The sequence below is a fragment of the Macaca nemestrina genome, chromosome 11, assembly GCF_043159975.1.
Source record: "Macaca nemestrina isolate mMacNem1 chromosome 11, mMacNem.hap1, whole genome shotgun sequence".
Classification (NCBI taxonomy): domain Eukaryota; kingdom Metazoa; phylum Chordata; class Mammalia; order Primates; family Cercopithecidae; genus Macaca; species Macaca nemestrina.
In genome coordinates this window covers 68,749,361-68,766,291 of record NC_092135.1, presented here as the reverse complement: position 1 = coordinate 68,766,291, position 16,931 = coordinate 68,749,361, and the positions used below count along the sequence as shown (strand labels likewise).

At 52.8% G+C, this 16,931-nt stretch overlaps 1 protein-coding gene across 2 annotated transcripts in view; it reads right to left on the bottom strand.

The window, feature by feature from the left end:
• The window catches only part of LOC105483256 (glutamate decarboxylase 1), a 46,152-nt gene extending 35,799 nt beyond the window's left edge, over positions 1-10,353 (bottom strand). The window contains exons 1-3 of one of the 2 annotated variants that reach the window (XM_011744029.2): positions 10,096-10,353; positions 8,477-8,621; positions 5,008-5,070 (exon numbers count right to left, since the gene is read on the bottom strand). In XM_011744029.2, the coding sequence (XP_011742331.1) occupies positions 5,008-5,070; positions 8,477-8,558 (145 nt within the window). In that variant the 5' untranslated portion in view covers positions 8,559-8,621; positions 10,096-10,353. Of the gene's footprint in view, positions 1-5,007; positions 5,071-8,476; positions 8,622-9,725; positions 9,743-10,095 lie in introns of those variants that run through there. The other variant, XM_071072920.1, reaches the window with a different exon arrangement.
• Between the last annotated feature and the right edge of the window lie 6,578 nt (positions 10,354-16,931).

The following is a 16,931-nucleotide window of genomic DNA, read 5'->3' as shown; positions in this document are numbered from 1 at the left end:
GTTGTTCCCAGCACCTTTTACATTTATCACTAAAGCCCAAAGGACATGAGAAGGGGGGTAAATACACTATAATAGAGCTCTACACTTGGGTATAAAGATGGGGTTGTATCCTTTTCCATATCTCTTTGCCTACTTCCTGAATTCCTCCTCCAAATCTTCAAAGTCCAGAGCCGGGAGCCAGCGCTCATTTGCCAGAGGGATGCAGGATCAGATGGCACCTGAACTCTGAGACTGCTCCCCTCGTCCCAGAATATTGAGCTGTGGAATTTGCCAGACTTGAAAGATCAAACCCATGTGGCCTCATGCAGTGAGGTTCTACCCAGCTGAACCGCCACTCTGTTGTCCCTGATGTCTGGTTAGGCTTCTGACTCACTCCCTGAGTCTCCCCACCTTGAAGCCCCTTCCCTCTGGGCAGCTGCAGGAAGCAGAAACTCGGCTTGAGGTTTTGACACAGGCTCTCCCAGAGATGCCCTGATGAGGCTGACGGATGATCATCATGCTACAGCTTTTTTTTTTTGAGACGGAGTCTCACTCTGTCGCCTGGGCTGGAGTGCAGTGGCATGGTCTTGGCTCACCACAACCTCCATCTCCCAGGTTCAAGTGATTCTCATGCCTCAGCCTCCTGACTAGTTGGGATTATAGGCGTCCACCACCATGCCTTGCTAATTTGTGTATTTTTAGTAGAGACGGGGGTTTTACCATGTTGGTCAGGCTGGTCTCAAACTCCTGACCTCAGGTGATCCACTGTCTCGGCCTCCCAAAGTGCTGGGATTACAGGTGTGAGCCACCGTGCCCGGCCCTATGACACAGTTTTAAACCTGCATCCCATTCCTTGGGCTGCACTTCCAGTAATGTACTAGGAATCAGAATCCTCTCTAAATCCTGTAATTATTTTATGAATAGCACACTTACACTGCATTATAATTTATGTTAAAAACAATTAATTTGCTAGTCTAAACATGTAATATACATTGTCATGTCTTTCACTTTGTTTAGGAAGGTGTTTGTTTTCTAAAATACTGGGATCCTCAGACAGGTAGGTGATCCAGGCTTCCCTTGGCTCTGAGATGCCCTGGAAGGAGCTGCTTCTCCAAGGATGAAGAGGTGGTGGATGACATGGAGGTCAGTGCCTTGACAATTTCCCTGGCTAGCAAGGGGTCCTGTAAGAAGGGGCCCCAGAGAATGAAGCTGAATGTACTCCCTCTTGCTCTACACTCCAGCTTTGAGGACTTACTTTAAGCCTGTGAGTAACTGGTCACAGAGCTCTACATTCTTAGAGGCAAAGAGGAAAGCAGAGGAGAGGCAAAGCTGCAGTTGTTTGGTTGGGTGCTAGCACACTGGCCGGCTGCAAGGGGAGAAGTCATGACTCCACCTCTGAGCTGAGGGGAGCTCCTGCTGCGGGTTCCTCACCCCTGCTGCCAAGCTCAAAGGCTTATGGGGCCCAGTGAGAGAGTGTGTATGTGTATGTGCGTGTGCATGTGTGCACACGTATGTGTAGCTAGAAAGCTCCTGGCTCCAGCCAGTTGTTGCCAAGTGGGGCTTTGAGCTGTGCATGGCATAAGCACCTATGGCCAACAGGGCATGTGGGAGCTGAAGCCCAGCATATTCTGTGTTCAGCAAGCTATGACATGGAATTGCATATGCATAGACGGAGGGGCTCTTTTTCATTTTTTGTTTCTGTTTTTTTTTTTTGTTTGTTTGAGACAGGGTCATACTCTATTGCTATTGTCCAGACTGGAGTGTAGTGGCGCCATCATAGCTCATTGTAATCTCAAACTCCTGGGCTCAAGTGATCCTCCTGCCTCATCCTCTTGAGTAGTAGGACTGCAGCTATGCGGCCACCACACCTGGCTAATTTTTAAAAAGTTTTTGTAGAGATGGGGTCTCCCTATGTTGCTCGGGCTAGTCTCAAACTCCTGGCCTCAAATGATCCTACCACCTTGGCCTCCCAAAGTGTTGGGATTATAGATGTGAGCCACCATGACCTCTTTTTCTGATTTTCATTGGCTAACAGCACCTGCCATGTTCCCCCACCCCCCATTTTTTTCAAGAGAAACCAGAAAAAGAGAACACTTGAAATCTTTCTATTTTTAAGGTTTGGCACTTGATACAAAATTACACACACACACACACACACACACACACACACAGTGTAGGCTAAATAAAACAGTTCAGGGGCTGTAATTGGCAGTAAGAAATAAGTGATGGAAGCCCAAGGACACCCTGGGAAGTTAGCAGAGCCCGGAGCCAGAACTTAGGGATCCCTGCAACTCATTGTATTTAGGTCATGCCACCATGCCTACAGCTACTTTCTAGCTCTTGGCAAGACCATGGGTTTCTTCTAGCTGATTACTCTCCCTGGGGGATTCTGCCTCCAGAGCTAAGGGTACCTACCACTAGTGGGGCCCAGGACCTTCCTTGCAGCTTCATTCCGTGGCTTTTGGGGAAGGGCAGGGGGAGAGTAGGTGGGGGTTGAATATTTTGGCAAGGCACTGAGGGTGCTTCTGAGAGTCATCCAGGATAATAGGTTTGGAAATGGGAAGAGGACCATGAGTTCCTCTGCTCTCTTAATGTGAAAGGGCAAACCAACCTGGATGGTGTCAAGTCAAGAAGGGACCCTCCAGGTCCATCCCTCCAGGGATGAAGGGAGGGGTGTGTGTGTGTGTGTGTGTGTGTGTGTGTGTGTGTAGGAAGGCAGGGAGCTGTGGACCTACCTACGGCCAACACGAAAGACTGCACTCTGCCTCCACTAGCTTAAAATGGAAAGCCAAAGTTGTCTCAAGGTATGGAAAATAAATCCTCTTAGTGTTTTGTTTTCTTTCAGAATCAAACCTAATGGGAAGCCTCCTAACCTGTGGCCCCAAAAGCAGAGCATTTTAGCCCAAGGCAATTTCCCTTCAACAGACTACCTTGGATTGTGGGGAGCAGAAACGGGGAGGAAACTCTGAGGACTGTAGCCCCCAGGAGCTCTCCCTCCTGGCTTTGGCTGACAGTGGGGGAGGGGGAGTTGAGGCCAGCTCCGGGTTGGTTCCCTATTTCCGGACCCAGCGAAGCCCCACTCTGTCCCTCCTCTTTACCCTTTCTGAACTTGTCGGGTATGTCCCCATAAGAAGCACTTAGACCTTTTATTCCCGCGGAAGTGGAACGCCTGCAGCCAGAGGAGCAGGGGACAGTAGGGGGCAAGATGGGAGTGAATGAGGGCTGCCCCCCACCCTCAGCAGGTCAGGCGCCGCGGGTAAGGAGCCCTCACCCAGAGCCTGCCCCTACCCTGTCCTCGGCTGCGGCGGGCGCCCGGGGCTCGCTCAGTTCTGCCTGCCCGGCTGCATGACAATGACGGCTGCAGAAGCCGAGCGCCGCGGCCGCCGAAGGGACCTGGCGCGAAACGGGCCATTAAGCCCAGAATGGCGGCAGGGTGGGGGTGGAGGTGGGAGTGAAGGTGGGGGTGGGAGTGGGACGGGGCTATTTATAGAACAAAGCTCCAGTCGGAGGCCGCCCCAGCACAGGGATGCAGCCCTGGCCTCGCTCCACGGGCGGGCGTCCCATGCTGGGGAGAAGGCCAAACCCCCAGGCCACCCGGCGGCAGGGCTGGGCTTTCGGTGGAAAATGGCTGGGTCTAGGAATCCAGCGCCCCTTCCTCGGTAAACACCAAGTCCCAGGGTCTAGAGGAGAGAGCCCCAGAAACGCAGGGAAGGCGCGGCGCAGCCAAGCAGGGAAGGGAGTAATTCCCCAAAGCGGCTACTCTGCTCTGACTGCAAACTGTCACCGCCCTCGCCCCAGGACCCAGGGAGGCTGGGAAGATCAGGTGCAGAGAGCACCCAGGCGGCGGGCGGCTCTCGGCGCTCCGGGGCTGGGGCGGGCCGGCGGGCGTGTCCTGCGCCTGCTCTGCCGCTATCTCCCGCGCGCAGCAGCTGACGGATGGCTCTTTAATAAGCCCCTCGTTAATCTTCCCCCGCCTCTCCAACCTCTGCCCGGGGACATCCGTATTTTCTGGCCCGATAAGGCTAGAGAATTTTAGACGGTGAAATGTAGCAAGGAAAGCAAGTCCTTATTGTTCAGCCGGAGTCACTCAGCTGTGTCCCTTCGAACAAATCTCCCTTTTTCCTTAAAAAAAAAAAAAAACACAAAAAACAAACAAACAAAAAAAACAACTACATCCCTTGGGCGTTTTCATTTCAGACCCTCCTGTCTCCAAAGAGCAGTTCTTTCTCCTCTCCAGCTCCCTGATCTATTTTTTTCCTTCCCGGCAAATCTCATCCGGCACCGCCCGGTCCTTTCGCCCCCTGCGACTCCTTGTCTCTGCTCGTCCCCTTTCCCTTCCCTCGTCGCCTTCAAGGATACGCCAGGCAAACCCTCGTGCCTCCCTCAGGCAGGTCATGGAGGGCTTCAGGCAATCCTTTTCTCTAGCGTCCGAAGCCCCAAAGAAAGAAACTTGAATCCGTTCTGACATCTCAGGGCAAAACCCCTCCAGGTGGAGAGACCACTTTCAACGCTACCCAACCGCGGGTGGAGGTGTGAGTGAGGGGTAGGCGATGAAATAGGGGACGGGGGAAACGTGTCAGCTACAGCTTTAGGCAGATACCGCGCCTTTGGTCTGCTCTCCAGCAAGCCAGATCAGTTCACCTTTTCTACGCGACCTTTGGGACGCGCGGGCAGAGTGCACAGCACCGGGTGGGAGCTGCTTGTGCACGGGGCTAGGAAAGTGGTGTTGCCGCGCGGGGGCGCTTTCCTCCCGCTTTTGCGCCCAGGCAGGACACCCGGCGTTCGCTCCACGGGGTCTTGGGGATTGGGGACTCCAGAGGAAAAGACCCCTGGGGACCGGGTCTGGGGCGGGCAGAGGAGGGTCAGGGCCTGTACGGGAGCGTCGTCGCTGGCTGTGCTGGCTGTAATTACTTTAGAAAATCAGACCCAAGAGCCGGGATTCCCCTCCGCTTGCGTCCCGGTCTCCCAAGCCCAAAAGGTCTGCGCGCCTTGCCGCCCAGCCGGGCCCCAGCGGGCCCTGTCACTTACCGCAGATCTTGAGCCCCAGTTTTCTGGTGCATCCATGGGCCACGCCGCACCAGGTATCGTACGCTAGGACGAGAGAGAGGGAGAGAGGTGCTGTCAGGGAGGGTCCGACCGTGGGGAAATGGGTGGAGGGCAGTGGTTTTCTTGGGGAAGGATGAGGTCTTTGCCAGAGCTCTTCATTAAAAGCTCCTTCCTGAAAGGAGCTAGGAGCCAAATCTGTGAGCCGACAGGCATACCCTCTGAGCCCCCATCTTACTCCTTTCTTACTCCTGGCTTCAAATATAGAATGGTGTCTCTGAGAGGTGGGGCACCCAGCACCCCTCCGGGCCCCCAAGCGACCCCCACCCGGCAGCCCCGGAGGTGGGGTCAGAGTTGGGTGAAGGCTGACCCACACGGAAAGGGCCAGGCCCCACAGACTCAAACTACCCAACACCCACTGGCCAGGCCCCGCAGACTCAAAGGGCGACCACAGCAGCCCAGAAAGGGAACACAGGCATCTGGGACCGAAACGTCTCATAATTTCTTGGCGGGTCTCCAGCCTAGTGGCAGCTTAAAATAAACTGGCATGAAATGGGGTCGCGGAAGAGTTCAAGAATTAATTGGGTGAAAAATAGTATTTGACTAGATGATCGGGCTCGCATGGCTGCTCTTCAGTCAGATCGGGGAGTGGGGAAGACAATAGTGCGCCTCGGCTCCTCATCCCTGGCCCCTCTTCCCAACCTGCCCCTCATTAACCCTTCCCTCTGACATCTTGGGTCTGGAGCAGGCACAGGTAAATGGAATCAAGCACCCTTCCTCTGAGTCACAACTGAGGGTGGGGGTGCTGCTGGATTTTCCTTCTTTTCCAGGCTGTTCTCAAACCCCTCAAGGTATACCTGCTGCCTTCCGGGCTCAACTTCCAGCAAGAAGCGTGGAAAGCAGCCCCATCCCCGCTAAGCCCCCAGGCAGGCTGGTGTGGTGAGCCCAGCACGAAATCCCCTTCCAATCTCTCAAAGCAAAGCTCTCCAAGCACTCCCATCCCTTACCCTACCCTTCCTGGTGCCTCCAGCTTCACACAAGTGTTGCAGGCGATAAGGAGAGTGACATCAATTAAACCCGAAGCACAACATAGCCCCAGCAGGGAGAAGAAACAGCCTGACATCGGTGAGACATCTCACAGATGGAGTTCCAGTGACAGACAGGAAATCAGTGCAAAAGCGAAACCCTAATAATACCTGGCGGATAAAGAGCTATTTGGACCTGATAAAGTACTTTCACTTTAAACATCATCTCATCTAATTCTTGTAACAGTCCTATGAAACTGGCAGGAGTGTTGATCTAAGAGTCATTTGACAAAGAAAAAACATCGAGGCTCAGAGAGGTTACATGAGTTTTCCAAGGTCACTCAGCAGGGAAGTTGTAGGTCAGATACATTGCACTGCCTTTCAAAATTGGGGTCTGCAATGAAAGGGAAGGGGAGACGGGGAGAGCAAGCGAGAGAGCCCCTTTGATGTAGCAAGGGTCGGGAAGACCTAGCGGTTGAGGACAAGGAGGGCTCCAAGTCCCACCCAAGGGTTGCTGGAACAAGAGAGTGCCTAAGGTTGCCTGCACTAAGGCCACCTCCCAGGATACTCTAAAGGGGCAGAGAAGTGGAGCTAGCTGGGTGGGCAAGGGTATTATCTGCAAGGGAGGGTGAGAGTGGATAGAGCGCCCAGCGCTCCTGTGAAGCCTGGGGTGCGGATGCCTTAGCTAGGCTAAGGGCCCGCAACAGTGTGCCTGGGACACGTGCTGCTTGCTCTTTCACAGCAGGGTCCCCGGCTCTCTTTTGTAGCTTCGAGGCAAACCAGGCCACGTGCGGATTCAGGTCATCGCCTCTGTTGGGTCTCCTACCTGTGACTGGGCGTTTGCACTGGCGACTGGCGGTCACCGGGAAGTAGGGGCGCCGGGAATGAAGGGTAAATTAACACAACTGCCTGCTAACCCCCCACTCCCACCCCCAGGCGGCAAAAGGGGGTAGGAAATGTGGAAAGCGTCAGAAAAGAAATCCATCAAGGCGAAAGCAACACACAAAGGCGCGCAGGCCTCGCATTCCTCCCGCCCTGCCCTGACCAGCTCCAACGCCGGTGCCTGGTTCATATGCTACCAGGGCTGGCGACTCTCCCGAGCCCCTCTTTGTTGTGTGGGTAATTGTATCCCTCCTGGGTGGCGGGAAGAGGGAGCTGCAAAGGAAATTGGAATGAGACCTGAGGACTTAACACAGGACCTCCTGCCCGGGAACAAATGCCAGCGTCTAAAGGGGCTTTCCGGTAATAATCCCCACCTCGTTGATGAGGATACTTATTTTGTCAAATATAAAGTGCCATAAAAGCACATCAATAAGCACTCCCTGTAACCACATTGTCCTTCTTAAGCCCTTTCTGTATACAAATTCTGGAAATTCATATAATTAATTACATCTCAGAAACAAAATAAATAAAGAGGGGAGCGGGAACCCTTACAGTCTGAAGCTGATAGTTTTTTTTAGGGGGGTAGGGTCAGGAGACACTTCTTCACTCCAACAAGGAAAAAGAAAAACAATTTTCTCATCTCAGGCCTTTACAGAGGTAGGAAATAAAATTAAAGATAGATTCTGGAAACGGGTTGAGGAGCCTGTAGTACTTAAGACAGGGAAGCATAAATCCTTCTCCCTCTTTTATCTGGCATCTCTTTTCTTTCTCTCTTTTCGGGACGTGTCACCTCCTGACAGATCTCTTGCCTGGGGTAAGGAGAGAGAGGTGCTCTCTCCTCTCTATGATAAATCTTCTTGCCCCCTCCCAGTTCCCCATCTCTTGCCACTCAGAATGCTGCCCGTTCCCCGCTTTATTTATTTATTTATGTCTCTGAGATGTAATTAATTGTATGAAATGTCAAGGCTCAGTCTCAGTTTTATGCACCTTTCCCGCCCCTGGCTTCTCCCTAACTCGTCAATAGCTTGATGCAAATTTGGAGCAATTAGGGACCCTGAGTTTTCTAAACGCTGCAATTAACGTCCAAATTTCCGCTGATTACAGACTTTGAGCACAGCGCAGGGGGAAAGGAGGAGGTTAGATCTTGGCTCAACGAAAGCCGGGGACTGAAAACTCTTATTCCTGCTGGGGCTCCCAGCTCTTCATTCCGCCCCGTGCCCTGACCCCTGTCGTCCCACGAAGCAAAGAAACCACACACAACAGAATAAAAACGACACTGGCTGCGCGCCCCTCCGCCGCCGCGAAGCCCTCAACGATCGCCGCCACTCGGACCTTGTGTGGTCCTCGCTCTCCGGTGCCCTGGGAGTCACCTAGCGTCCCTGACAGCCAAATGACCTCTGGCAGGGACCCGGTCAGAGCCCCATTTATTTCCCAGCCTCCATTATCTCCGCGCTCCCTCTTTCCTTTCCGCCAGCTCAGCCTCCCGACGTCCCAGCGCCCCCATCTTCCCCGCAGTTCATTTGACAGAAAATTGGGGCGGGACCTACTTGTGGGGCGCAGGTTAGTGGTATTGGGGTCCGCTCCCGCGTTCGAGGAGGTTGCAGACGAAGATGGGGTCGAAGACGCCATCAGCTCGGTCGTCCCGGGGCCTCTACTGTCCGAGGTCCTCGACTGGTCCGGCGCAGAAACAGGCTGCAAAGAGAAGCAAGAGCTGTGCGGGGAGGACTTCCGGGGTCCTGCACACCGGAGGGACTGAGCAGCCGGGGGCGCGGACGACTCCCCTTGAAGATCCGGCGCTGGAGAGACAAGAAGAAGGGAGGGCAGCGAGCCTGCCTGGTCGGGGTGCACGGGGGTGGGGGCAGCGGAGGAGACGTGCACGTTAGCTCCGGTACTGGGGCGCGGGCAGCGTAGCCCTGGGTCGGTCTCGAGTCTGGCGGTGCATTGGCGCGACCTGGAGTGAAGCGCCGACACAAGGCAGGGTCGAGGCGGGGGTCCAAGGCCAGTACAAGACGCGGGGGTGTGGGGGACTGGGCTAGGAGTACAGGGGAGCGCTCAGTGAGCGATTTTCCAGCCGAGCCGCTACAAGCCCCACTGGGCACTCAGCACCGGCGTGCGGGCCAGCGGGGGGAGGGCGCACGGGGCGGGCATGTCTGGTTCGGTGTCTGGTTCCCGTTGTTGTGTCTGGCTAATTCCCTGGAAAGAAAGGCACTAACTGCTCCGGGGACCAGGGACTTTGGTGAGACAAGGTGAGAGGGGGAAAAAGGCCCATATTTTTATGTTCTCCCTCGGACTCGGCCAGAGAAGAACCACAGTCACCTTGCACTCCAGACAGCCAGAAAACAGCGAGTCGGAACCTTGCTTGTCTCCCTCTTATCCCTACCGGCTTTTAGCCATCGCTAAGCCTAGGGCGAGGTTTCGGTCCGGTTTCAGCGTTTCTCCTCTACCTAGCCCCTTGAGGACCCCAGAGACCTCGCGGTGCAGATCCAGAGAGGGTGGGGTAGGTAAGAATGGGGATCGTCACCGGGGAAACGAACTTGCGCGCAGCGCGCAGGAGGCGGGGGACAAAGATCTTGCGCGGCGCCCCTGCTCGACTCTCGGCGCTGGCGCGTTGGCTCCCGAAGGCCCTGGGACAGAGAGTGCGGGAGAATCTGGGTAGATCGAGGACCCTGCAGAGAAGCACCCATCGGCTATCGCCTCCACACCCTCCCTCCGACCTCACACCTAGCCCCGCGCGAGCACTCGCACAGCAACACTGGCAGCGGGTCGACCACGGCCGCTGGGAAAGTAACAGGTTACCGCTCCTAGTAGCGCCTTTGGCTGCTGCTGGTCAGGCGCCCTTTGGATGGACAGGCGCTCGCAGCATGGAAGCTCAAGGGAAAATCGCTGTTGCCCCACTTCAAGTAGAGCCTCAGCCTCTGTGCGTCCCCGGGGCTTGAATCCGGCGGGCAGAGATAAGAAGAGTGACGAGGGCGGGGTGGAGGGTGGGGGTCCCTGCGCAGCGCACCCATGGAGAGCAGGGACTAGGGCGGGCAGGAAGCGCTCATTTCGGGAGGGTGGGTGGCCGGCGCCGGGGATGGGGTTGGTTGAGAAGCCGCGGGCGGAGAGGACCTGGCTGAACAGCCACGGATGGGCGCTGGGAAGTCCAGGTGGTCGCTCGCTTACCCACCTCGGCTCGGCCACAGCGAGCTGGGCACTCCCGCCTTTCCTCTGCACAGCGCCCAGCGATCCGCTCGGCTCGTCTCGGCACTGACAGGCGTAATCTGCCCGGCGTCACCTCCAGCTGCTTCCTCGTTCTCGCTAGTTCCGTCTCGCACGCGAGCGCCAGGAGAAGAGAGAGATTCGAAGAGGCGGCTGCACGGCTTCGGGGTAGGCGGGGGCAGAGTGGGGAGGCGGGGACCGGATCGGCGGGGAAATCACGAGGCCGTTGCTCGCGGGGGCAGCTCGTCGGTGGAGCGGCGGGGCTCCTCTGCAGGTGCCTGACCGCCTCTGGAGCTTTATAGGGTGATTATAAATCCAGCTCACGGTTTTGCGCCCGGAAGGAAAAAAAGGTCTTATGAGTAATCCAGAACGTACTCAACACGCTTTTTTTTTTTCCTTTGGAAATAGTCAGGCTGTCGGGTGAGAGGAGGGAAAAGATAATTCCTACGAAGAATTCTGCCTTTCTGAGCGTTTCTTCTTCCCTCCCCTCCTTTCCCCTCTCCCATTTCCCCTCCCCCTCCCATATCTTGTCGGAGACCAGCAGCGGCTTTGCCTCAGTCCTTTTCCCCGGGGTTCCCCCAAATCTGTGACCCTGCGACGCTTCCTTGAGCGAAAGCGCGCTCTGGGTCGTGTCCTCGTTGGCTCTCTACGGAGCCGGGATTGTTGTAACGGCAAAGGAGGCAGAAATGAGGGGAGATCTCTCAGACCACCGAGGAATTAGTTTCCTCATCCAGCCCTGGGCCTCATCAAAGTACCACACCTGGCCACAGCTACCCAGTGCCACCGGCAGAGAAAATGACCCCACGTCCCTTTAGCTATGCGCTCGCTCCTCGTTTTGGCCCCCTTGGTGATGGGAAAAGAAGGCCTCCTGATTAATCACGTCTGAAGGTTGATGACACGCACGAGCGCCGCTGCACGCGCATGGGGAACCCGTGCACAGAGGTGCCCCGGGAGGGGCGGACCAATGCCCCTTGCCCTGGCCCACTTCCCCTTCGATTTCACGCGCTTTAAGGATTCTCCCACTGCAATATTTAGGCACGGTTAAAAGAACCGCTGCGTTGGGAAAAGCCCCTCGCCTTAAAAATGCGTTGATGGAGAAATTCCCACCAGAGGGCGCCAAGAGCCCAGAGACCGACCGGCCCTGCGCTCCCGGGTCTCTCCTCCAGCGCCGGAGAGGAGCCCACACCTGGAGCTGCTGGCCAGGCGGTTACGCGCCGGCCTGCCTTTTCATGCCTTGCCTCACCGCCCTGTCACTAGTTTAAATTCTCGCCTTTCTTCTCCCCCCGTTTCTTTTTCTTTAGGGCAAAAAGGTTGATGTCTGTGCGTGTCTGGGTAACACTGTGTAGGCAGTGATTCCTCTACAGGTATTTACCGTGGTCCTCCCCCTCTCCCCCGGTGGTGCAGCACGCAGGGGTTATTTATGCGCACGTCTGGGGCCTCACTGGTTCAGCCGAGGCCCGTCCGTTTTCTTTGAATGCCTTATCACCTTTCACTACAACACAATGGAAACACAAAAAAATGTTATAAATCACAGAGAGTTCCATGAGGGAGATCGAAGGGTCCGCCCTGGGCAGATATGGCCTGATAAGCAAGAGGGATCTCGAAGGTCCGCCCTGGGCAGTTACGGTCTGATTAGCAAGAGGGATCTCGCTGTTGGGTTTGAAATAATCGCGTTGCCTTTGGTACTAAAGAAACTACTGTTTTGTCGCCTTGTCCTCTCCTGACAATAAAATCCTGGGCACTTTTTAAGGACACAAAAACATCCTAAACGGCGGGGCGCGCGGTGACTGCAGCACTGGGTACTGAGGCTTGGGCCTGGTCAGGCTGGGAGTGCCTGCTCCACGTAGGAAACGTCCCCCCGAAACCACTCAACCGGCAGCTGCTCGGCGCAACCAGGTGAAGCTCGGAATTCCATCCACCAGCCCTCCTAGAGCCTTCCCTAAACGAGACGGTCGCACCAATCAGGGAGCCAGGTGCCAGTGCTAAATCATTCAAGAGCCACGGGGCAGGAGACAGGAGGGAGGAGGCAACACATCCCCGGCGCCCCTCGGTCTTCATTGTCCAGCAGAGACGCCCGCTCGCCCTGTCTCCTCAACCTTTTCCCAAAACCCGTGATTCCCTGGAAAGGAAGATTCGTTTATTTCACCTGTGGCACGAGATTGAGACATTTACAACCATTTCCTCCTTTGACCCCAGAGTTCAAAACACCCCTAACGTTTTAGCCAATAAAATAATCTCGTTGGAGAAGAAATCTCCTGCAAGGCTAGGTATCGCAAGCTGAAGCTGAGTCCGTCCAGCTTTGAGGACATCCCTCTCTTTCTCCTTTATGGTGAGTAGGGGAGGAAGGAAGCCTCTTGCCCGTCCTTGTTTAGAATGTTTAATTGAATATTAGCAATAACTGATTAAACGAGTATTTATTAATCCCCTACTGTGTGCCAAGCACTTATTTTTTGGAGCTTGCATTGTCCCTGCGGTTTATATTATCCTGCACGCCGAGAGTGGACATTCCAGTGAGGCAGGGAGGGGAGCGGACTTATAGACTTCATGAATTTGATTTAATTTTCAATGATCTCCTCCAACTCGGACTTTTGGGCACAGCAGGAATGGTAAGGAATTGAAGGCCTGGAATTCCACCCCATCCAGATACTGAGTTTTGAGGTAGGGCATAGATCTTTCAGCACGAAGGACAGCGCCCGCCCTTCTGGTCCCCACGCCTCTGTTTCGTTCGCTTCCGCCAATAGCTCTGGGCCAACCCACCAGGCTTGCCCCAGCAGTCTTCACTCCTGGCAGTAACTGCAGTGTTTGTTTTGCCTAGTTGGGGCATGAGGTATTTCGCCCACTGCTCTTCTCTCGGGTAGGAATTTGAACTAAGAGTGGCCGTGGTTGTCATTCGGCTCTAAACAACATTTGAAACCTATATTTTTGTTTATGTCTTTCACTCTTCCTTTAATCTTTTATTACTCCTGGGGGAGGATTCTTGGGTTAATGGGGGTGGAAAAAAGATATCCTCTCCAGGGACTCGAACCGGTGATGAGGGGTGGCCCGGAAGGGAGTGGTATCCGCCCAGCTGTTTCGATTGTAGTTGAAGCGCTTTGAAGAAATGGGAACGCGGCGCTCAAAGGCAGAAGAAGGAGGGGGCGATGTGCGACCCCTCCAGTCTCTTTCGGGCGTTAGGGATTTGCGATCTTGCAGTCCCAGCTACTCTACCCTGTCTTGCCGAGGATAATCTTTCCTTATGTCAACCACGGCTGGGACTTGGGAACACGACCCTCCGCCCACAATGCCCTTTATTCCTTTCCCCGGCGTGGGTGGGTGGGGGATTGTTTAAAGATATTCCAACCGGATTTGGGGCCAAGCCTTTTCTGCAAAGGGAAAAGCGGGTGGGTGGGAGGAGCGTGAGGCGTTGAAGGAGCGCCCAAACGGGCTGCGGGGAGATCTTCATGCCTAAAACGTGGTCAGTCAAGGTGAGTAGACAGGACACGTCAAATTTTTTTTTGACGCACTTAGAATTTTTAGCCTCCAGGAAACGTAATTTAGGGCCACGGTATTGGTTTGTTTCAGCTGGCTCTTTAAAATCTATTTTAAGTGTCTAATTTATGACCAAAAAGAAAAAAACCGCAGTGTTCACCGTTTAAACGTCTGTCTCCCGAGACGAGAACTGGGGGAAGCGTTACTTAACCTTTCGTTCTGCTTAAGTTGGAGCTAAGGTCCATTTGCTGTTTTTGTACTTTAAAGATAGTTCCCTGAATTATTCTGGACTTTTTTGGAGGACCATGGCTAAATCCACACCCCCATCCCAACAGACCACACAACACTCACAGCTGGGAGGTAGGAAAGCGTTAAAAGAGTGCGAGAGGGTGGGGGGAGGGGGTAACAGCAGAATGCTGGAAGGCTGGAGAGGGAGGACTCTAGGAATTACAGTCACTTCTAAAGAAGAGAGCTGGATTATTCGGATAATTGGCAAATGGTCCTTCCCCCTTGATAGTCAGAAGATGAAAATATTCTAATACAAAGAAATGAATCAAGGAGGACAGGGTGACTTGTGTTTGGGCAAATCTCCTTGTGCAAATCTTAAAACGCCCACTTCTTGCTATTCTAAACACGAACACAGAACGACCACCAGGTGGCAATAGATTACAATTTCTGAGAAGAAACAACAGGCCTCCCAAGGGAACAGTTCTTCAAGGAAGAATGCAGGCTCATACTCATCCCTGCCGTATTTCGCAAAGCATGGCCTTTTCAAATGGTCAGAAGTGCTCCGGAAGTGACCTGAAACACCCAGGGTGGTGTGTCCCTTTGGTGAAAGACTAGGGGATGAATGGCATCTGTTTTTTTCCCACCTAGCTGTGTCCCAAAGGTAGTGAACCTTTGAATATTAGGCAAGAAACTGTTTCACTGCAAAACTGGAAACCAAGGAAATATAGTTCTGGATTGTAATTCTGATGGGGAGCTTTAAAGGTATATCTGTGTTTTCTGACCTCAACAGAAACCAAGGCAAAAGCAGTCCTTCCCCAAAAGGGTGGGATGCAAAAAGGAGGATTTCCCACCTGAGATGCTTTAGTGAAATACAGAATTCATGGGAGACTGAGGAGAGTAATATTTTATTCATTTCTTTTAGTGTAAAAGTTCTTGAACTATTTAAAATAACAAATATTTAGTCCCCATTTTCAAATATAGGTATCTGGGACTGTTGCTTGTGAAAAGGTTCTGGAAAGTTCTGACTTAGTTGTGGAGAATCTAATAACTTAAATTTCTATTCCAGGCCAGGTTTCTTCCCCTAATCCTGGCCAGTTACTCAGGGGAGGAAACTAGAACCTTAACAGAAGGGGTGCATGATTGATTGCCATTCTCATCAGGGCCCACCTTCAACATTGGGGGGTCACATTTCGGCACGAGATTTAGAGGGGACAAACATCCAAACTGTATCAAATATTGTGACAATAGCTGACGAATGCACTCTCTAATACCAAGAAGGGCAAAGGGGGACGGGGCGCAGTGGTTCACGCCTGTAATCCCTGAACTATAGGAGGCCGAGGCAGGCAGATCCCTTGAGGCCAGGAGTTTGAGACTAGCCTGGGCAACATGGAGAAACCCAATCTCTATTAAACATACAAAAATTAGCCGGGTATGGTGGTGCACGACCTGTAATCCCAGCCACTTGGGAGGCTGAGGCAAGAGAATCGCGTGAAGTCAGGAGGCAGAGGTTGCAGGGAGACGAGATCATGCCACTGCACTGCAGCCTGAGCAACAGAGGAACTCTTGTCTCAAAAAAAAAGCCAAGGCAGGAGCAAGGTGGAACTCAGGGGAAAGTCTGGCATAGGCTGCCCAGAATTGCTTACTGTGGGCCCAGTCTGGCTAACAGTGGTGGTGCTGGGGTCTGTGGGGGACATTAGAGACCTCTGTCTCTGTATCTCGGTCTCTCTTGCAGTCTCTCTCTCTTTAACAACATGACTAATAATTGTCCTCATATTATAGAGGTAGGAAATAAATCTCAGGGAAATTGTGTGGTGTGTTTTTTGTATGAATTCTCAGTTAATTATCACCTGAAGTCTTCTGTTTTCTTGATGAGGAAACTTAAGTCCAGAGAGGCTACAGGACTTCCCAGACCATACTCCTAGTGTGCAGGGGACTGGAAATGCTTTCTTCTTCCCTCAGTCCCAGCGCCTTATGCTTGTTCAGTGAAGCCTTCTGGCTCTGTCACACAATAATCATCAGACCTTGGAAAAATCACAGAATCTCTCCAGACCCCCATAATGGGAGGGTTAGGGTACAAGATAAGACCAGAGGAGGCTTCATTCATCTGAAACAATTTATTATTACAGGTATTTTGTGATTCTTCTCACTGGCGACTCTTCTCATGTTGTAAATACCATGGACTCAAGAACCTCTTGAGGCCCTCAGGGAAGCTTTTGCTGGGAGAAAAGCAAAAACGTTGAAGTCAGTCTGACTTGAGTTTAAATCTAGATTCTACTTACCGGCTATTGTATGATTGCTCCAAGTTACTTCTAAGTAAAACGGGTGTTAATATCAGCCTTGTAGGCTATCTTATTTGATGCTCATAGAACCCATTTTAGGCTGGGCGTGGTGGTTCATGCCTGTAATCCCAGCACTTTGGGAGGCCGAGGCAGGCAAATCACCTGAGGTCAGGAGTTCAAGACCAGCCTGGCCAACATGGTGAAACCCCCGTCTCTACTAAAAATACAAAAATTAGCCGGGCATGGTTGCACACGCCTGTAATGCCAGCTACTTGGGAGGCTGAGGCAGGAGAATCGCTTGAACCTGGGAGGCAGAGGTTGCAGTGAGTCAAGATTGTGCCACTGCACTCCAGCCCGGGCAACAGAGCAAGACTCAGTCTCCAAAAAAAAAAAAAAAAAAAAAAAAGAGAGAGAGAGAGAGAACCCATTTTAGCAAGCACAACTGTACCTAGTTAATGGTGTTCAATACATGTTAATTGCTGCTTCTGCTCCTTCCCCTTAGTTCAACAGTGATTTTGATCAATTTAAATTTGTTCTCCTGAGATGTATAAGCTAAGCATAATATTTGTATTATTTTGCCAATTTCTTTTATTAGAGCTACTGATCATTCCCTGACATAGGACTCAAAACCCTCCTCTTTAGTGCCTTAGAGGTTTTTATTAGTGCACAAAGATAGTTTGATCTGTAGAGAAAGTTTTCTGATGGAGTATTCAGACTCTCTTAGGAAGGGGAGAGAGGGAGCCAGTTTTGTGATGAGGTGACATTTACACATAATTATGGATTTCTGCTGGGATTCAATCTTTTGATAATTTCTATTTTCCTACTTTCA